The 18361-nt window shown below is 53.7% G+C and overlaps 6 protein-coding genes across 6 annotated transcripts; 5 read left to right on the forward strand and 1 right to left on the reverse strand.

Annotated features, from left to right (window-relative positions):
- Nucleotides 1-464: 464 nt before the first annotated feature.
- Nucleotides 465-1294, forward strand: JN550_002250 (uncharacterized protein; the record flags this gene model as incomplete). The annotated part of the gene is made up of 2 exons (XM_049313525.1): nucleotides 465-849; nucleotides 915-1294. 2 exons carry the CDS (start codon nucleotides 465-467, stop codon nucleotides 1292-1294), a joined length of 765 nt encoding a protein of 254 aa, XP_049175541.1.
- Nucleotides 1295-3973: 2679 nt separating this feature from the next.
- JN550_002251 (uncharacterized protein) lies at nucleotides 3974-5119 on the forward strand (the record flags this gene model as incomplete). The annotated part of the gene is made up of 3 exons (XM_049313526.1): nucleotides 3974-4216; nucleotides 4282-4637; nucleotides 4723-5119. 3 exons carry the CDS (start codon nucleotides 3974-3976, stop codon nucleotides 5117-5119), a joined length of 996 nt encoding a protein of 331 aa, XP_049175542.1.
- A 612-nt stretch (nucleotides 5120-5731) lies between these two features.
- JN550_002252 (uncharacterized protein) lies at nucleotides 5732-6633 on the forward strand (the record flags this gene model as incomplete). The annotated part of the gene is made up of 3 exons (XM_049313527.1): nucleotides 5732-5924; nucleotides 5980-6348; nucleotides 6401-6633. 3 exons carry the CDS (start codon nucleotides 5732-5734, stop codon nucleotides 6631-6633), a joined length of 795 nt encoding a protein of 264 aa, XP_049175543.1.
- A 1817-nt stretch (nucleotides 6634-8450) lies between these two features.
- JN550_002253 (uncharacterized protein) lies at nucleotides 8451-9968 on the forward strand (the record flags this gene model as incomplete). Its single annotated transcript, XM_049313528.1, has 3 exons — nucleotides 8451-8821; nucleotides 9295-9547; nucleotides 9729-9968. The coding sequence occupies 3 exons, from the start codon at nucleotides 8451-8453 to the stop codon at nucleotides 9966-9968; spliced, it is 864 nt and encodes a 287-aa protein (XP_049175544.1).
- A 629-nt stretch (nucleotides 9969-10597) lies between these two features.
- Nucleotides 10598-11548, reverse strand: JN550_002254 (uncharacterized protein; the record flags this gene model as incomplete). The annotated part of the gene is made up of 2 exons (XM_049313529.1): nucleotides 10598-11308; nucleotides 11426-11548. 2 exons carry the CDS (start codon nucleotides 11546-11548, stop codon nucleotides 10598-10600), a joined length of 834 nt encoding a protein of 277 aa, XP_049175545.1.
- Nucleotides 11549-12805: 1257 nt separating this feature from the next.
- JN550_002255 (uncharacterized protein) lies at nucleotides 12806-15799 on the forward strand (the record flags this gene model as incomplete). Its single annotated transcript, XM_049313530.1, has 3 exons — nucleotides 12806-15373; nucleotides 15430-15599; nucleotides 15712-15799. 3 exons carry the CDS (start codon nucleotides 12806-12808, stop codon nucleotides 15797-15799), a joined length of 2826 nt encoding a protein of 941 aa, XP_049175546.1.
- Nucleotides 15800-18361: the final 2562 nt, after the last annotated feature.

Below are 18361 nucleotides of genomic sequence, written 5' to 3' on the forward strand. Positions count from 1 at the left end.
GCATTGCGGGTCCATTGTTCTGGACCAAACCATGCAGGGCAGCATCCATCCCGATAGAATCTGCCATGTTTCTCTAAACTTTGAGACCACACCCTTTCGTTATGTAGCTGAATATTAGTCATTGTAGTCATTGGCCAACTTGGGACACTAACGAACGTCTCGATTTGCCGATAACAGCGCCACCTCGCTGAGCTGAACGGAGCTGAAACTATACCAGACGAGAATGCTCGTCACTTGAGCGACCCGTGAAGAGAAGAAGGGGAGACCTTGGAGTGACCTGGGCCATGGTTCTCTTGAAGGGAGGAGCCTATATAATGCGGCGCGTGCGAAACTCTGCGAAACCGACAAGATGGTTCCTCTCTGATTCCTCCCTTACCTGCTGAAGTGAGGTCGACTGGCTTTATACCATTTTGAAACGCCTGGCTGCAAACTGCTTGCTTTCCGGACCCAACCCTCTTCAGATAATGGACTTGCCCCTTCTCATCGGCGTGAATGCGCTGTTCCGTAAAGCCGCGACACATGTCGAACAGAAGAAGAATCGCCGAGCAGCACAAGAAGCCTCTGTCAGCGAAGACAACGTACCCAGGGGCTATGCACCCCAGAAGCCTCTGCTCTATGACTTCCCACTCGAGCCCGGTGAGCAGCTCATCGCTACCTTCGAGTTCACACCTGCCAAGTGGAAAAAGGACCTCTTGGCCTCCAGTGAGATGTTCCCACATAGCTTCGGCACTACAATCGGCATCGGCCACATCACTTCGGAGAGAGTATTGCTGTTCTATGATATTGAGAGAATCCATGGGGAAAGCACCTGGAGTGGCGGGTCAATCGAGACCATGGGAAAATATGGCAGTAAGTGGCAGCCCAGGGAGCTGATCCCCACCAAAGGCTGGCTGAGCTGACTTTTGGCTGTTCAGGCAAGATCATTGAGCACACCGTGAACGAAACAGTGGGAAAGCTCTTTGAAGCTTTTACGCGCATCGAGTCCGAGACTCGCGAGTACATGGAGAAAGTGGCTCATAGACATGGCCCCTATGGTGTCGTTGCTTTCCCGCGGGATGGCACCTGGGGAGTGGCATTTGGGCATGTCTTCTTCAACCACGATAGCGTTCGACATCTGGATGGGGTGGCGCCAGTAGCGTTCTCGCCAACCTTTATCGACTCCAGCGGTAGTGGGCATAAGCAGAATCTGTTCAGAAAGCTCATTGCCGTTGGCGGCGCAGACGTGGTCATCGAGGAGGAGGATTGCTATCCATACTACGGTACACGCTCCGACTTGGCGAGGGATATCTTTTAAGTTACAGAAAACTCGCCACTGGTCTTTTTATCCTTACTGCTTTTAAGCCCTTGCCTAGGCTCGCACTTTGTTTTCAGATGATATGTTCACTATCAGTACTAATATGCTCTTAAGTTGTTATACCCCATTTTTAATCCTCGGCCTTATATTTTGGCACTAGCATGGAGTAATGCTCGACTCCATACTGCCAAACCACATTTTGCTCACGCGTACTGCTTAAAGGAAGATATAGAATCAGTTCCAGCGATCCATTCATTGTTGAATGCAGTCCTGACAAGCTGGGTATTGGTTCTGCAAGTTCTAACTGAAGCGGCAATCTCCGCGGAACCCTTGCCATCCCAGGCCTGCAACACCCTGCTTAATCACCGGCCAAGGTCAATTACTAGCATCCAGCTGATAAGAAGATATGAATGAGCTATATATCCAGTTTTCACGCTCTGTATAGGTCTATATAAACAACATCTCTAGTTGTAGGGACTGCTATAGGACCCCGGTGTTTCTAGGTCGGGAGTTATTCCATAAACTCTGGCCAGGAATGTCATGCAATGCTGGCAACCAAGGAAACCTACGTAGTTGACGACGAACAGCAGGCCAATCATACAAATCCAGTTGCTCGCAGGTACTCGAGATCAATGTTGATAACCAGTGCGACTCCTTGGAGTCAAGAAGTGAAACACCGCTGACGAATAGAGCCCACAAGAGCACTGGCGATTTACTATCCTCATCCGTAAAAGTGAGAAGAAGATCGTGAATGGCGATCCCCAGACGCTGGGAAAGAAGAGGGTAATTTGTGTGGCCATTACCATATGCTGGAAGTAGAGTGGTCATGAATGCCAGCATTGCCAGACTTGCCACGTCGTCGTGAGGTTGTCTCGGTAGAGAGCGTCGTTGCCCCAGAGGAGAGAACTTTAACATACGGTACAAGAGAGATATGAGTGTTTGCGTGAAAATGAGTGGGTCAAGCTTCGCTTTCGCTCGCCCATCCTTCTCCGAGGAATTTAGGAGACCGGCGAAGTTGATGACGTCCAGCATGATAAGCGACAGTGCAGGGGTAATATTGGAAAGGTGATCTTTAACAATACAAGAACTGCCTGACATAGCACTATTCAGCATCGTGTCGCAGCGAAATAAAGTAGGCAACCCGGTTTGTAGCGCCAACTCGACATCGAGCCTATACGCGTCAGGTTGTTCTGTTCCTGAGGGCATGTTTAAAGAGAAAAGCCAAGAAAACAGGAACACCAGCGTACCTTAATGGCTTAAGTGCCAATGCGGGGTTCTCTTTCATCAGTCTAGCAATTCCTCCCCGTAACTGAATCATTCGATAGAGCCCGTTAAGGTGTATCAAGCCTGTTGAGTGTTGATGATGTATCTGTTGGTAAATGGCTAAAGTAACCACCGCAGCTATGGCGGTGTTTGAAACAGACTCGACGCCTGAAAGTTTGTGATTGACCAAAGCATAAGCCGTTGAGATATGATATAACGCTTTGGGGGATATGCTAGGCTTGCGTTCGTAAAAGTCGACGAAAGACGCTGTTATAGCCAAAGTGCAGTGGAAGTCTGGCCATGTCAGCATGGATCGGCAGACTTGATATCTGCACTACTTACATGCCTCATCTGCTAGAACGAAATTAACCCAAACGGACTTGACCATGTCGAATTTGGAGCAAAACAGGGGTGGGAATAGCACGTCACTAATATCAAAGAACCCTGGGAGAATCATGTAAGAAGAACCAACACAATCTAGATCGAGAGCCACCTTACACCGATGCATAAGCTTGGTAGATTCAGAATCCAGCTGTTGTGGGAACGTTGTTAGACACAGATCGTGCCAAAGCAGCGGCCGTGGTCTCGAATACGCCAAGCCCGGGGTGCCGTAGAAGGGTAGAACGCGTTTGACATGAACGGTACTCGTCCGTTTTCTCGTCGACGGACGGGGTCGGCCCGCGTTCTTGCCTCTCATGACATGGGAGCGAATGACACGACGCTCAGACCTGCCTATCCCCATCGCACTCTGGTCAATGAATTGCAGCTCCATGCCGCTTACGCCGGCCTGTGCTTGTCGCACCATTCACTTCATTCTCTGAAGGTATTCGATGCACTGTGCTTGGCCGTCACCGGGGTCCGAAATGGCCGAATGACCGGCAGACACAGCTTTGAGTAGTGCTGAGTTCGGAGAAATCGATACGTGACAGGTTACCCCCGAACAGGCAGTTGAACGCTAGTCCATAAGAAGAAATCAATATCTGATTGGTCGGATGGTCAAGACTTAGAGAAAGTGGACCTCTTCTGAAGCTGCCTTTAGCGTCTGATTGGTGCATATCTGGTTCCAATAATACCTCCATTGTGCCGAAAGAGGGAAGTAATATTTGATTGGCCTAGACTGAAGGGCCTCCTAAAGGACTTCGTCGCGGGCTGTCATCGAGTGAGTTCCGGCTTTAAGACGTTGATGCTTGTGAGAAATCCGACTCTTGCAAATCAGGAACCGTGCCGATGGTGGAAATAGTACCATTGCCCTCATATAAAACGGGAACTCTCTTCTTCCCTCTCCCTCCCTGTCAAGTTGCACAATTGTGACCCTTATCACATTTTACCCTACGCTGACTTGATCACACTTTTCAGTTATTCTCGCTCCATATCATTGCAACCAGGCGGAGGAGAGAATTACATCACACAAGCAAGATGGTTATGCTCCGATTGACTGCTGAGCAGTACCAAAAGCTGCCTATTCTGGCGGATGAGTCAACTTGCTCCGGGAAGACCTACATAGTCACAGGAAGCAACTCTGGTCTCGGTCTAGAGACTGCAAGGCACCTTGTCGAATTCTCGGCCGCCTGTGTCATCCTGGCCGTGAGGAACCTCACAGCCGGAGACAATGCTAAAAAGGAGATTGAGAGATCAACAGGCCGCAGCGGTGTCGTACAGGTAAACTTGTCGTGAAACCCCAATGATTACTGGTTCAGTCCGAGGACTCACTGTTGTATTGATAGGTATGGCATCTCGACATGGCATCGAGTGAGTCTGTTGAGACCTTTGCCAAGAAGGCGTCAGCGGAGCTGGATAGGATCGATGGCTTTGTTGCCAATGCTGGCGTTATGAACGACACATGGTCGACTGCTGAGGGCATGGAGACCAGTATCACTGTCAATGTTATCAACACCTTGTTTCTAGGGGCTCTGATGTTGCCCAAGCTGAGTGACAGCGGACGCAAATTTGGGATGAAGCCCACTCTCCTCTTTGTCGTCAGTGCTCTAGGATACACGGTGAAAAGCGAGATGGATAAAACTCGCCAGGGCAGCATATTCGATGGTCTCTACGACCAGAAAAGGGCCAACATGAGCCGAAGGTGAGATTGGCCCCAGTTCTTCAACATGTGAATGACTTATTACGGCAGGTATCAGATTGAATTGGCTAACATGCAATCAACCCAGGTATGCTCTCTCCAAATTATTAGAAGAGTGTGCCGTACGCCAGTTTGCGTCACTGTGTCCTGTCAAGCGTACAGGCGTGATTGTAAACATGGTGGCTCCTGGCCTGTGCTCGACTGGCCTGGGTCGTGATGTTGGGACTTTTACCAAGATCATGTACGAGTCAGTCAAAGCCATGATGGCGCGGACTGCGGAGGTTGGAAGCCGGACGCTCTTGCATGGCCTGGTGGCTGGCGAGGAGAGCCATGGGAAACTGCTGTCTGGCTGTAAAATCAAGGAATACTGGGTGCCAACTTGGCTCAGCAATGAACAGGGCCAGCGCCTGCAGAAGGATGTCTGGAATGAAGTTGCTGCTAGGTTGGAAAGGGTCCAGCCTGGGTGTATCTCTAAGCTCTCGTAGACGGGGACTCCTTTCGACTTACAGCTTGCTCGGAAATGTAAAGATTTCATTTCATAATAAGCCCCAACCTCATCGGGAGTTCCACGCACTCGGATTGATTATAATAAGATAAGGTAAAATAGAAGATATACGAAAAGTATTAATTTAGCCAAAGTCTATCCCGCAACCCGCTTACCTATACTAAGTCCGGTGGGATTAATAAATAATTCAATTACGCGGAACGGTGGAATCAACGGCCGGGAAAAATGGGGCGGGGGTTCATTTTTTGGCGCCGGCGCACTGCGACCCCTAGGATCCCCGATGTCACGCAAGCCATGGGCGGGCAGCGGGTTTGAAAGGGGCAATTAAGCAGTGATCCCTGCGCCAGACGCTAACTAACTTGCCGTGTGAGCACCCAAGGCACCCCTGATTTCACTGAAGAAGACCCCTTGCCGCCCTGCTGATTGCCCCTCTTTCGCAGTCGGTCGGCGGGGGGAGGGGCCCACCAACAAATCAGGGCCGCGATAATTTGTTGATTTCCCTTCCACCCTCGATTTGACCGTTCGGTTGGTATCTCTCCTCACTGTCTCTATCGTGCTCCTGTAAATAGTGCCGGCGAGCGACTTCTTCAGCATGTCCACCACGACCACAGTCACCGAATCCGCGCCCATCACGGCCGAGAGCATCCTGCGCCTGTTCCCCGAGATTGACACCGCCTCCGTGGCGCTCGAGGGTCACGATGAAGAGCAGATCCGGCTGATGGACGAGGTCTGCATCGTCCTGGACGAGGATGACAAGCCAATCGGGACCGCGAGCAAGAAGCTGTGTATGTACCCGCGCCCAGTATGCCGCCCGCGGCTCGACTAACGCCCTGCCTACAGGCCACCTGATGACCAACATCGATAAGGGCTTGCTTCACCGCGCATTCTCCGTGTTCCTGTTTGACGACCAGAACCGATTGCTCCTCCAGCAGCGCGCTTCCGAGAAGATCACGTTCCCCGACATGTGGACAAACACCTGCTGCTCGCACCCGCTGAGCATCCCCGGCGAGACTGGCTCGACCTTGCCCGAGTCCGTCGAGGGCGTCAAGCGTGCGGCGCAGCGCAAACTCGACCACGAGCTGGGCATCAAGAAGGAGCAGGTCCCCATCGAGAACTTCCGATTTCTGACCCGCATCCACTACAAGGCGCCCAGCGACGGCCAATGGGGCGAGCACGAGAGTAAGCCGGCCGACTCCCATATCCCCGAAGGTGCAAGTGTCACTCTTGCGAGGCTCTGGCTAACAGTAGTTTCCCACCACAGTCGACTACATCTTGTTCATCAAGGCCAACGTCGACCTGGACATCAACAAGAACGAAGTCCAGGATACCAAATACGTGTCGCCCGAGGACCTGAAGAGCCTGTTTGCCGACCCCAAACTCAAGTTCACGCCGTGGTTCAAGCTGATCTGCGAGTCTATGCTCTTTGAGTGGTGGGCGCACCTGGACTCAGGCCTCGAGAGGTACCTCGACGAGCAGGAAATCCGCCGCATGTAAAAAGTGCCAAGATCTAATGACTACACGAAAGCAAAAGATACCACAGAAGATGCAGCACGTAAGACGCAGGGAAGCAGAGATGACGAGGGCGACGCTTGTTATTGGTAGACAAACATACAAAAAACGGCTTACAGCGCACAGTGTCTCAGCTGTCCGCATATGTCTCCCGACGGAGAGCCGCCTCTTATTCGAAGAGCGCAGCTGTCCTATCAATACCACATATTTCTAATTATTTGCTGTCAGATCCCGGGCGGGCCAGGATGGCGGAGCTTGGCTTCCATCGTGGCCGAAACGGAGCGGGCTCGTCGATCACCCCGGTCGAGCCGAGCCGCCTTATCAACGAGAGGGTGTTTGTCCGTGGATTTGTTTGAGCCTTTCTCCAAGTTCCAGAACAGGGCGTATAGTCGCTCGGTATTGTGTTTGTCGTAGACAGCGGTCTCCATGCTTGCTCCTCGGGCACGGCTGTGTAATCTGGTCTCACCAAGTATGTGGCAATAATGCCGAACGAAGGCTTCCACGGCATTCATCACCTGACACTTATCGTGCAGTTTGCATATCAGGGATCCAAACCTTGTATGGCCCAGTGGCCTAAGAGCGATGGTGACGGCGCCGATGACAACCTGCCATTGGCCGGCTTCACCTTGATACGGCATCCAGAAGGCAGCACGTCCCAGCAAACCCCACTCTAGTTCGAACACTAGCTGCTGTTGGCAGTCTTAGGCGCATGACCTTCCATGTCCGCCGCCCACCCCCAATCGCCGCCTCACTTGGTCTTGCCCTGTTGCGCGTCAGCGTTCCGTCGTGGGGTAACTATACCTTGTCTAGCCACCCGATCAGACAGTATACAGTGCGCTGCAGTCCCTCGAAACCACCGAGTCCACTTCAACAGTCGGGCGGTTATGGGTTACCAGAGTGCCCCGAGGTCTGAAGCTCAAGCGGGCGTTGACAGGACCGATGTGCAGCGTCAGTATGACCCATTGACGCTCTGCATGTCTGGCTTGTCGCACAACGTATGCGGCTCCTCCTGCTTATCCTGGTACGCTGCATGTACAATCCCACGCGTATCTGTTGTAGGCTTGCTTCGTGGCGGGTGATCTACACTGTGTTGATCCTGAGATCCCTACTCTCGTACTCCCTACGCTCTTAAAGACTGCCCAAGCCTCTTTCAGTCTGGTTCCAGCCTTCTTTATCTCTTCAACTCGACCACTTTATCAAGACCTGGTTGCAGAAGTTCGATTCAAGGGATAGGAAGAGACAAGCTTCGCTGACAGCTCTTGTAACGGTCTAACACAACCCACCCCTGGGTGTAGTTACTTTCCAAGACGCTCTGCTTCTTGTTACCGACCTGAACTTACCACCTGAATCCAGCATCTTGACAAGTCTGTCTGATTGATTGATTGATTGATTGACTGATCATCATCACTGCCAATTCAGTCTGCTGCACTTCGCTCCCAGAACTCAAGTCCTCTTTTGCTCTCCCAAAGTATTCGGCGTGACTCTAGATCACCTCCCTTGATCAGTCTCCCCATCGTCTCTAGATCTTGACACCTCCCAAGGCTACATTGATGTCTGTTGACCTTCGAACGACCCTCTATTGCCTACGTCATCCGGCGAGATTTATGCCCGTCTCGAGAACCCAGTTGTCTCGAGTACATACGGGTGATAGTATACAGAATATATCAAGTAAACAGAGTAAGCTATACTCGCTATACGGCCGGACTTGCCAGCTATCCACCGAGTCTACGTCCAATGACGACCACATTTACTAACTCGTATGATCGCACACAGTCAATCCAATTTAAACGAGAAAGCCCATCATGGCGAATCTCCAAGTCAGTAGTACGGAGCAAATCAGTTCCACCACCGTCGGCAGCAGTCCAGGCGCCGCCGTCATCCACCTCCCGGCCGCGGAGCTTAAGAAGCAGCGGTCCCTGATCCCCGAGCGCTGGGCCGATCAGGTCCGGGCCATCGGCATCTCCGAGTACAAGGAGGCCGGGCTGTCGATTGCGCAGGCGTTCGCCACGGACGAGCTGGCGCACTACCTGCTCGACTCGGACGACATGGCGCACCTCGCACCCGAGGCCAAGTGGAAGCTCCACGTCGACATGATGAAGTACATCGTCGCCGCGCACTGCTACAGTGGCCTCGTCACCACCATCGGGCCGGACTACGAGGGCGTTGCGCTTTGGTGAGTTTTGACACGTTGTTCTCCTCTGCCGTCAATCTGTTCCTACTTTGATTTCGTTATGCCACACCCCTCCCATTCCCTTCATGCCTTATGCCCCGGCGTGAGGTATACTGCCCAAGCTGTTTTGGTAACACCAAGTGCATCCCGGAACTCAAGAGAGAAGGGTTGCATTTGGTAGATAATACGCATTATTGTAGCTACCATCACCCGACACCATGATCCAATGGGGTTACTATGACACGGGACGCCGTTATGAGGTTTCCTCACCGAAAGGGGATCACCTGGTATTGTAATCATACTTTATACATATATATACCCGCCTAGCCGGCCTTCACACATCTACCTTGTTTTCCTCAGCCGGGCCACATTCCCTCTTCTCACATCCCCTAACCCTCCCCCCCTCATCAGCCTGACCCAGAAACCCCCATAAAGATCCCACGACCCAGCTGACCACGGCTTGTTTCCTCTCTCAGGGCGCCACCGGGCACCACGACCGACGACTGGCTGACGACGTTGCGCTCGGGCGCGTGGCGGCTGTACTACCAGCTCTCGAGCGAGGGCTGGCGCCGCTACAACGACGAGCTGCTGCCGCTGCTGCACCACACCAAGGCCGAGGTCATGGGCGACCGCGACGACGACTGCTACTACCTCGTCTACATCGGCACCAAACCCAGCGGGCAGCGACGCGGCTACGCGAGGAAGCTGATCGAGGCCATGGCGGCCAAGGTGAGTGGTGACATCCCTTTCATTTTTGTTTCTCCCTCTCCCCTCTTATAATCTCCCACCCACCATCCGACCCCCCTGGTCAAGTATATATATTCCGCGTCAATACGTCAACCAATCAACAACCCAGAAAAGAAAAACAGAACCATCACTGACACGTACATTTTCTCTTCCCCTCCAAAAGGCCGACGCCGAGAACCGCGCCATGTACCTGGAGTCGAGCTCGGAGCGCAACAGCGCCTACTACCGCAAGTTCGGCTTCGAGCCGCGGCGGGACATCTTCCTGGGCGCGGCGGACGGCGAGTCGGCCTCCGCCGCGTCCAAGCCGCCCGTCCGCCTGTCCATCATGGTGCGCGAGCCGCAGACCGTCGCCGGCAAGAGCATCCCCATCAAGCTCGGGGCCGGCTTCAAGCGCCTGCAGTGACGGCGGCTGTGGTGGGCTAGCGAAGCCGCGCGGCGGGCCTGTGCACAGGCGGGAGGGCCGCGGCGTGCGTGATTTGGGGGTTTGGCAAGATTGTACGTCTGGTGAAACCCGGGTTTCGTGTGTTGTGCGGTCTTTACTAATGATGTCTGTTCTTCGTCAGGTTTCGGTACTGTGTTGGGATTGTCTCCCCATTCAACATGGGTAGATGTTGGTATCGACTTATATGATTGAGGAGAGGGTGATTCTGAGGGGGTCTTGATTTGGTTTGGTATTTTGAATTTGAGGTTTTATCTGCACCCAACTATTCCGACTGTCTCTACCGCACCACTTGGTTTTCACGGTTTCTCTTCTCTACAGGAGTATCATTAGTCAGTCGTTCCATACATACTTTAGGTATCTTCCACCGTGGGCCACTCATTTAGTCATCACGTCGGCAATGAATTGATAGCATGCCATAATGTGTCCCTGTCCAGCCGTATTCTTTGCCCGAACAAGCCAAGCTAGGCCAAGCCATCCCGGTCTGGTCCAACGCCGTGAACCAAGGCCTGAAATGCTTATGATACCAATATCGCTGCGAGTCGCAGAGCATTTGGTCGGTCTCACACTTTTCCCTGTCCAGCGTGGACACCTCAGTAGTCCAGGATGGCAAATGTCTCATCATCAATAGTGGTGTAGACGACACCGGTACCGAACAGCTCCTCGGCGGCGGCCATGGCGTCGTTCACCGACAACTTAGCACCCTGGGCAATGAGGTTGAGGTGGATGCCCTCGTTGCCGCCCTCGGCGTGCTGCAGCCAGTTGAAAAACTTCTTGGCGTTCATGGAGCAATGGCGCACCTTGTCGTCGTTGGCACCGTTGCCGGAATTGCCGTCATCAACGAACATGCTGTCGTTGTCGCCGGTGTTGCCGTTGGACTGGCCATTGGCGTCCGTCTTGGCGCCTTTGGTGAAGAAGAGATGGACGTAGGTGGCCTCGAGCAGGTGGTAGTTGACCTCGTTAAAGTCGGCGACGGGCTTGATGACGTGGGCGCCGACGTGGCGCTTGTTGTTGAAGCTCTTGAGGCGGCCCCAGACGCGGACGTACTCGTCGAGCTGGAACTGGGGCTTGCCGCTGTCGTCCTTGTCGGCGTCGAGCCACTGCTTGACTTCGATCAGGCCGGTGCCGTCGTCGAGCTTGAAGGTGATGTTGGTGGTCTGGGGCGAGATGTTGCGCACCATGCCGACAAAGGTGACCTGGGACACCTCGACGCCGTCGATGCGGAATGGCGCGTCCTGGTAGGCCTGCTCGGCGTCGATGATCTGTTTTATGGTGACGGGTCGGAGGGACTCTTCGCCGCTGGCCTGGAGGTCGGGGGGAGATGAGTTAATCATGTGTTCTCAGGAGGAGAGGAGAGGAGAGGAGGGGCGGGTATGGGTAAGTCGCGGAGAGTGTATAGACAGGAAGAGGGAGGCACATACTCTGCCACCGCCCTGACTGCCACCTTGTGAACCTCCGTAGACAAAACCACCGGCATCATCACCGCCTGCGGCACCGTACGAGGTGCGGGAGTAACCGCCTCCGCCACCGTAATCTGCAGTCATGATGTTGTATGAGTATGTGGGCAAGCAAAGAGATCAGTCGGGCCGTCGTAGGAACCTACTGCTCATGACGACTAGGAAGGGAAGGAGTAGTTGAATGACCCAAAAAGCAGACTCAAGGGAAGTGTGCAGTGGACGGTCTGTATCGATATGCGCGGGGTTGTCTCCCAAGACTGTGACTGTTTGGAAGTGCTGTGTCGTGTATGCGTGGACGTAGGGGAGACGCGTCCGACGCGCCAGGGAGTTTAATGGGTTTTCTGCTTTAGGCGGCGGACGGGCACGCGCTAAAAGTTGAGAGCCAGGTAGCCAGGTAGCCAGGTTACCAGAGTCACCACCCCCCACCTTCTGCTGTTACCAGGTAACTGGGACCTGTCACCAGCCAAGTTACGGTAAATAAAGTCTTATTTCGGTCCTGCGACCCGCTTTGGCTGATTGGCTCAGTGCACAACTTCATTCACTACGTACAGTACTTACACACAGTAACCACAGAGGCACGGCCACGTCCAGGTCTAATACGCCATACTCCGTACAGCACCCGAAGTACTTCAGTTGCTGACAAGCATGGCAGGTGCTTTCCCCGGAGCCGAGTTTGGATAAAGACACCCGTCCACTGCAGCGCACCAAACAGATAGGTGTTGCACATTCCCCAAACAAGCCATGTCTCCAGGCGCCTCCGTTTTCTTCGTCGCTATCTGAAGGGTTCTCTCGGGTTTCGTCTGTCTTCACGTGGCTCTCGGCTGTTGCACAGACAGAGAATCGTTCCCTGGGGTCTGGTTTGGGGTTGCCGGGAACCGGGGATGCGTGGATAGCTGGATGGGGGGGGCCCTTGGGTTCAGAGGGGCGTCGGGTAGCGCTGTGGTGCCACTGTTTCCCTCTCCGGCTCGCTGGCCCCAGGCCCCGGCTCCACTGAGCCTCGGCTCTGCTAGCATTAGACTTCCTGACATCAGACAATAGCATCCGATCAAGCAGCGGCCCAGCCGAGAGCCTCATCCGAGTTGCTTCCATCGGCTTCTGCTTCTGCTTCTGCTTTTGCTTCTCCTGGGCGCAGAAACCGCCGGTAGCAACCAACCATTTATTCCCCCTCGATTGACAGACGCCGCATCCTTATTGCGACAGCCCTGTGAACCTCGTCTCGTTGCTCGCCAGGTGCATGGTCAGCACCTAGAGTGTGTACGTACCCTCGTGTCGGGCGCATCGCAGTCATCCATCTCATCTACCTACACCCAGCTTCTCGACGCCCTCGTTCCACCGCAAACCGTCATGGCTCCTCCGGTGCAATCGGCCATGATGCCCGTGGTCCCCCTGACCAAAGGGAGCGTGCTGTTTCCCGGCTCTGTCCTTCGCATTCCCGTCCCGTCCAGTCGGGGCGACATTCCCGCCCTGCTGTCCAACGTCTACACCCGCGCATCCAAGGGGTCACGCCGTGTCGACCAGATCCCCGTCGTCTGCGTCCCGCTCAACTCGCCACTGCTCAGCAGGCGCGGCCAGCTCCTCATCGCCAATGACCCCGACCGCTACAACGACCTTCTCGAGGCCGACTCGGCAGACATCCGCAAGGACAAGCTGTACGCCTACGGCGTCACGGCAAAGGTTACCGGCATCCAGGGAAAGAACGGCGGCGAGTTTAACCTGCTCGTCCAGGGCATTTCCCGTGTGACCGTCGACAAGATCACCCAGGAGCACCCCTTCTTTGAGGGCAAGGTCACCCCTCACACCGACAACGTACCTGTTCCTGTACTGCAGTCTGCTCAGTTTCAGGACCTGTTCTCCCGGCTGAAGCAGCTATCGCGCGAGCTGGTCCAATATCTCCGCGTGTCTGCCTTCCTGCTCACCCCTGGGCCCTCCGGCCTGAACCCCCTCTTGTCCAAAAGACTGGAGCAATTCATCGTCAAGAAAGCGCCCAACGAGGGCGGCTCCCTCGCCGACTTCATGATGAATGTCGTCGAGGCTTCCTACGAGGACAAGCTCCAGGTGCTTGGCGCTCTCGACGTCTCAACTCGCATGCAAAAGGTTATTGAGTTGCTGGAACGCCAAGTGGAAGATATCAAGGGAAACATCAAGATAACAAGCGTGACTAGTTCCACGATCCCGATCCATATTGACGAGGACGACGCGGAAAAGATCACAAATAAGCGGCGCAAGCCTCAAATCTCTATCTCGGGAATGCCACCCGGTGCCGGGTTCAACCTGAGCGACATGTTCGGCGCAGGCGGAGGCGGGAAAGGGAAGCAACAACCAGAGTCGGACGATATCCAAGAGTTGGCCAAGAAGATCGAGGCTGCAAAGATGCCTCCAGAGGCTGCAAAAGTGGCCGAGAGGGAATTGGGCCGCTTGAAGCAGATGATGCCCGCCCAGGCCGAATTCCAGGTCATCCGGACATACCTGGAGACGCTGGTCGAGATACCTTGGTCTGTGGTTACCGACGATCCTATCGGGGTGGGAACGCTGGAGAGGGCAAGAAAGCAGCTAGATGATGACCATTACGGCATCGAAAAGGTCAAGAAGCGGTTACTGTCATACCTGACAATTGTCAGGTTGATGCAATCTGCAAATGAAGCCGTGGACCACCAAATCAAGCAGGCCGAGCAGGAGGCTATCGACTTGGAGTCGAGCAAGGACGGGGCCAAAGAGGGTCTCAAGCTCGATCCAGAGCTCGAAGAGAAGATCAACGCGAGCGGTATCAAGGTGAAAATGCTTCAGAACAAGCGCAGAGGCGAGAAGGCCCCGATCCTACTCTTAATAGGGCCGCCTGGCACAGGCAAGACAAGCATAGCCCGGTCGATTGCCACGGCGCTGGGCCGCAAGTTTCACCGCATTTCACTGGGAGGTGTCCGAGATGAGGCGGAGATCCGGGGTCACCGGCGCACCTATGTCGCGGCCATGCCCGGCGTCATCGTACAAGGTCTACGCAAAGTCGGAGTTGCGAACCCCGTCTTCCTGCTAGATGAGATTGACAAGCTCGGCATGTCCAGCCACAATGGCGACCCCTCGGCAGCTATGCTCGAGGTTCTCGACCCCGAGCAGAACCATGCCTTCAGTGATCACTACGTCAATGTTCCCGTTGATCTGAGCAAAGTTTTGTTCATCGCGACCGCCAACTCGCTCGATACCATCCCCATCCCCCTGTTGGATCGCATGGAGACCCTCGAGTTCTCTGGCTACACGACCCTCGAAAAGCGACACATTGCCTTGCGACACCTCGTACCAAAGCAGATCCGTGTGAACGGTCTCACGGAGGATCAGGTCATCTTCAGCGATGATGTCGTCTCCAAGATCATTGAGTCGTACACTCGTGAATCAGGGGTGCGCAACCTCGAGCGCGAGATCGGTTCGGTTTGTCGTGCAAAAGCGGTCGAATTTGTCGAAGCGAACGACGCAGGAAAACCTGAGACATACCGCGCCAAACTCACCGTCGAGGACCTCGAATCCATCTTGGGCATAGAACGCTTCGAGGATGAGATTGCCGAGAAGAACAATCAGCCCGGCATTGTGACCGGACTGGTAGCTTACAGCTCTGGTGGCAACGGTGGCATTCTGTTCATCGAAGTGCTGGATATGCCCGGAGACGGCAGTGTGGAACTTACGGGCAACCTGGGAGAGGTTCTGAAGGAGAGTGTCAAGGTCGCAAGGAGCTGGGTACGCAACCACGCATATGAATTGGGCCTTACCCAAGATCCCTCGGAAAATATCATGAAGAACCGGAGTCTTCATGTACACTGCCCTTCGGGTGCCGTACCCAAGGATGGCCCCTCGAGCGGCATGGCACAAGCCATTGCTCTAATCTCTCTCCTCTCGGGCAGAGCCGTACCTCCAACCATGGCTATGACGGTATGTCCAACCTGTCCACACCCACTTTATTTCCACCACTGACAACGTTACACCAGGGCGAATTCCAACTGTCCGGCCACGTCAAGCGGGTCGGAGGTATCAAGGAGAAGCTGATCGGGGCGTACCGTGCTGGTGTCAAGACTGTCATGTTACCAGCACAGAACGAGAAGGATGCCAGAGAGGTTCCTTCGGAAGTTCGAGAGGGACTAAAGATCATTTACGTCAGGTAAGCAATCGTCCGTTCTTTGAGGCTTTGCACATCCCGCTCCCGCTCTGTCTCTCGTTTCCCTGAGTTGCCCTTTTCCCTTGGGTTCGCATAGCTAACTCATATCGCAAAGCCACATCTGGGAGGCCATTCGCCAGGTCTGGCCCGAGGTGCAGTGGCCGCACGAGACGGCTTTTGCTGGCATCCAACCCCGACTCTGAGCGTAATTTTACATGGGTAGTGGTGAATTTGTCTATTATAGGGAGCCATTGGAGTCCATAGCAGCATGATGTGGTCTGGTCCTTTCGTTTCCCCAGCCACGGTATTGGGACATAGCGACAATCTTTGTTTTTCATCTCTCCCGCTCTCTGCATCACGGAGTTGTATATAACGTGCCACGGTGATCAACAGAACAATCTTTACTACATGATCCTTGGCCCCATTTCACTTGGGCTGCAAAAAGCAAACTCAGGCATCCCTATGTAACATGTTCGACTGAGAATCTTTCAAACAGCCTGCCTATTCATCCAGCAGTGCTCATCCCCAGCTCATACCCTGCTGGGCACACACACACACCGGTACCCAATTAGGTCCGCCATCCACGTTACCGGGACACCAATCTGCTTCGCGGATCTCTGTGGAACGAACACTGCCTTTCCCAGAGGGTGCAAAGGAATCAAAACGGGGAATGGAACGGTGGGTGCCTGCCGTCTTGCATGTTTGTCAACGTTCGAGGCTTTCCCCCCCTCCCCCGGCGCCTCGGTTACACGGCGTCACCCCCCTTTCTTTTGGCATACATACGTCACGACAGTTGTTTTCTTGCTCCTCGCGGTGGTGCCACCCGGCGACCGACAAGCCGGTACGTGTCTGTCACACGCGAAGGGGAATGCGAGGGAGATCAAAAAGCAAAGAGGGGAGGGGGGGAAAAAAAGCCCCTACGTGCATCCTCGCCTCGTGGCACCGGGTGTGGGAGGGGGTGTAGGATTCCGACAACAAAGCACAGGACACGGGAAGCACTCCCACCCCCCTTCTTTACGGCCGTTGTGAGGCCCGGGGCGGGCCTTGCGCAAACTGCCATCGGCGGAGACGAAGGGGAGGCTCTCGTCTTGCGCGCTCGGTAGGACTTGCATGTGTCCGCGCGTGATACTGAGACAGAGAATGGGCCCATGTCCCCCGTTTTCGCTTGTCATGTGTCATGTGCCATGTACGGTTCGTTGCTGCTTTTTGTCTCAGTCACGAAGATATCGAGAGGGTTTTCACTGTTGTTGATGTTTGCTTGGTGGTGATTTGTGCATGTGTGTCTTTGGTACGTTGCGTAGACAATCCAAGGGGGCTCCTAGGGGGACGTCAGACGAAAGGTGATTAAGTTGTCTGTCGCGAGGTCTCATTGGATTTATCACAGCTTGGATTAATACAGAGGTAGAGGTGTCTCGTCAGAGGAAGAAGGATATGACAGCGAATGCTAGCAGTGCAGTCAGCTGCTCATTGCCAGTTTCTCTGTCTCTGCTTCGCATTGGCCTGAGTTGGTTCATTCAGTTGGTGTTTATTCCTCCGTTCAATATGTCCGACTTCATAAGACAAGTCGACACGCGGTCACCATGGTATCGGGACCTCTCCGTGTAAGATACCAATGGCTAGGGGAAACAGTGTAAGGCAGACGAACACAAGCCCTTTTGTTGCGCAAGACTGAGAATGTGGGTGTTTGTCAAGATATTAGAGCGACATCATTACCGTGTATCACGCCTACATACAATCAGACATGCCTGTGCCATGGCCAACATCTGTACGGACAGCCTTGGAATAAGTGATGCTCTAAGCTGCACAATCATCTTGGCCCTGAAAAGGGAGCCTCGGGAAAGAACTTGAATCTCGACAAAGCTACGTTTCTCAATATTGACTCAAAGGTAGTTGCAATGGAACCGCCATTCACACGCAGATCTTGCTACAAATCCACAACAAGGCATGAATCAGGCCCGTCCGCTATGCCAATGATGCTTGCCATCTCAACGCATCGGTGACTTAGTTCGAGTTATCGTCCTATTCGATGTCGTCGTAACATGAAAACATTGGCCTTTCCTTCCTGTATAGAGTTGGATATTAGACAAACACGCAAGACACCATACGTAACAGCGTGGTATGAATTTGCAGCTTGCGTGTATTTGTTTCAATTCAGAGACTCTTGCTGCTTAATGGCATGTGCCTCCAGTCCTCAGCCAGCCTCAAAGGGTGGTTTCTTCTTCTGGTCTTCTTCTGGCATTTCTTCTTCAATTGCTAGTGCTATCGGTGGCACGTTCACAGAGATCCACGAGCAACTTGACAATAACGTTCAATAACTACAAATACGATGTTGCTGGGATTCCAAATTCTCTCTGCCTTGAGTACTGTAGCTTTGCGAGTTGGCTCATTGCATTAAGAACGTTGGTCGATCGTTATTGAATAAGGCATCGTCTCTTGACTAGAGACTTTCCTTTCATGCTACTTCCGGCAACCAGGTGGTATTCCCGCATGGCCGGTTGTGAAATAATGAGCTTGTGCACATTACCATTACACATTCGAACGGGAGCTGCCATTGTCACACGTTGGGCGTGATGCTTCAATATGGAGACCCGAGGAGTGTATTGGAACCCATGTACTAGCCATAGTCCTGTCTCAGCCTCTCACAGTAGCCTCACTTGCAGTGTTTCCAAAATTGGCGATATCCGGATGCACCCATGCCCTCCATCCTCGACACCGACAGCAGCATGATCCTTAGCACGGCAATCTCATACGATGCCGGAACTTTA

The sequence above is a fragment of the Neoarthrinium moseri genome (assembly GCF_022829205.1).
Source record: "Neoarthrinium moseri strain CBS 164.80 chromosome Unknown scaffold5_Wmoseri_CBS_16480, whole genome shotgun sequence".
NCBI lineage: Eukaryota > Fungi > Ascomycota > Sordariomycetes > Amphisphaeriales > Apiosporaceae > Neoarthrinium > Neoarthrinium moseri.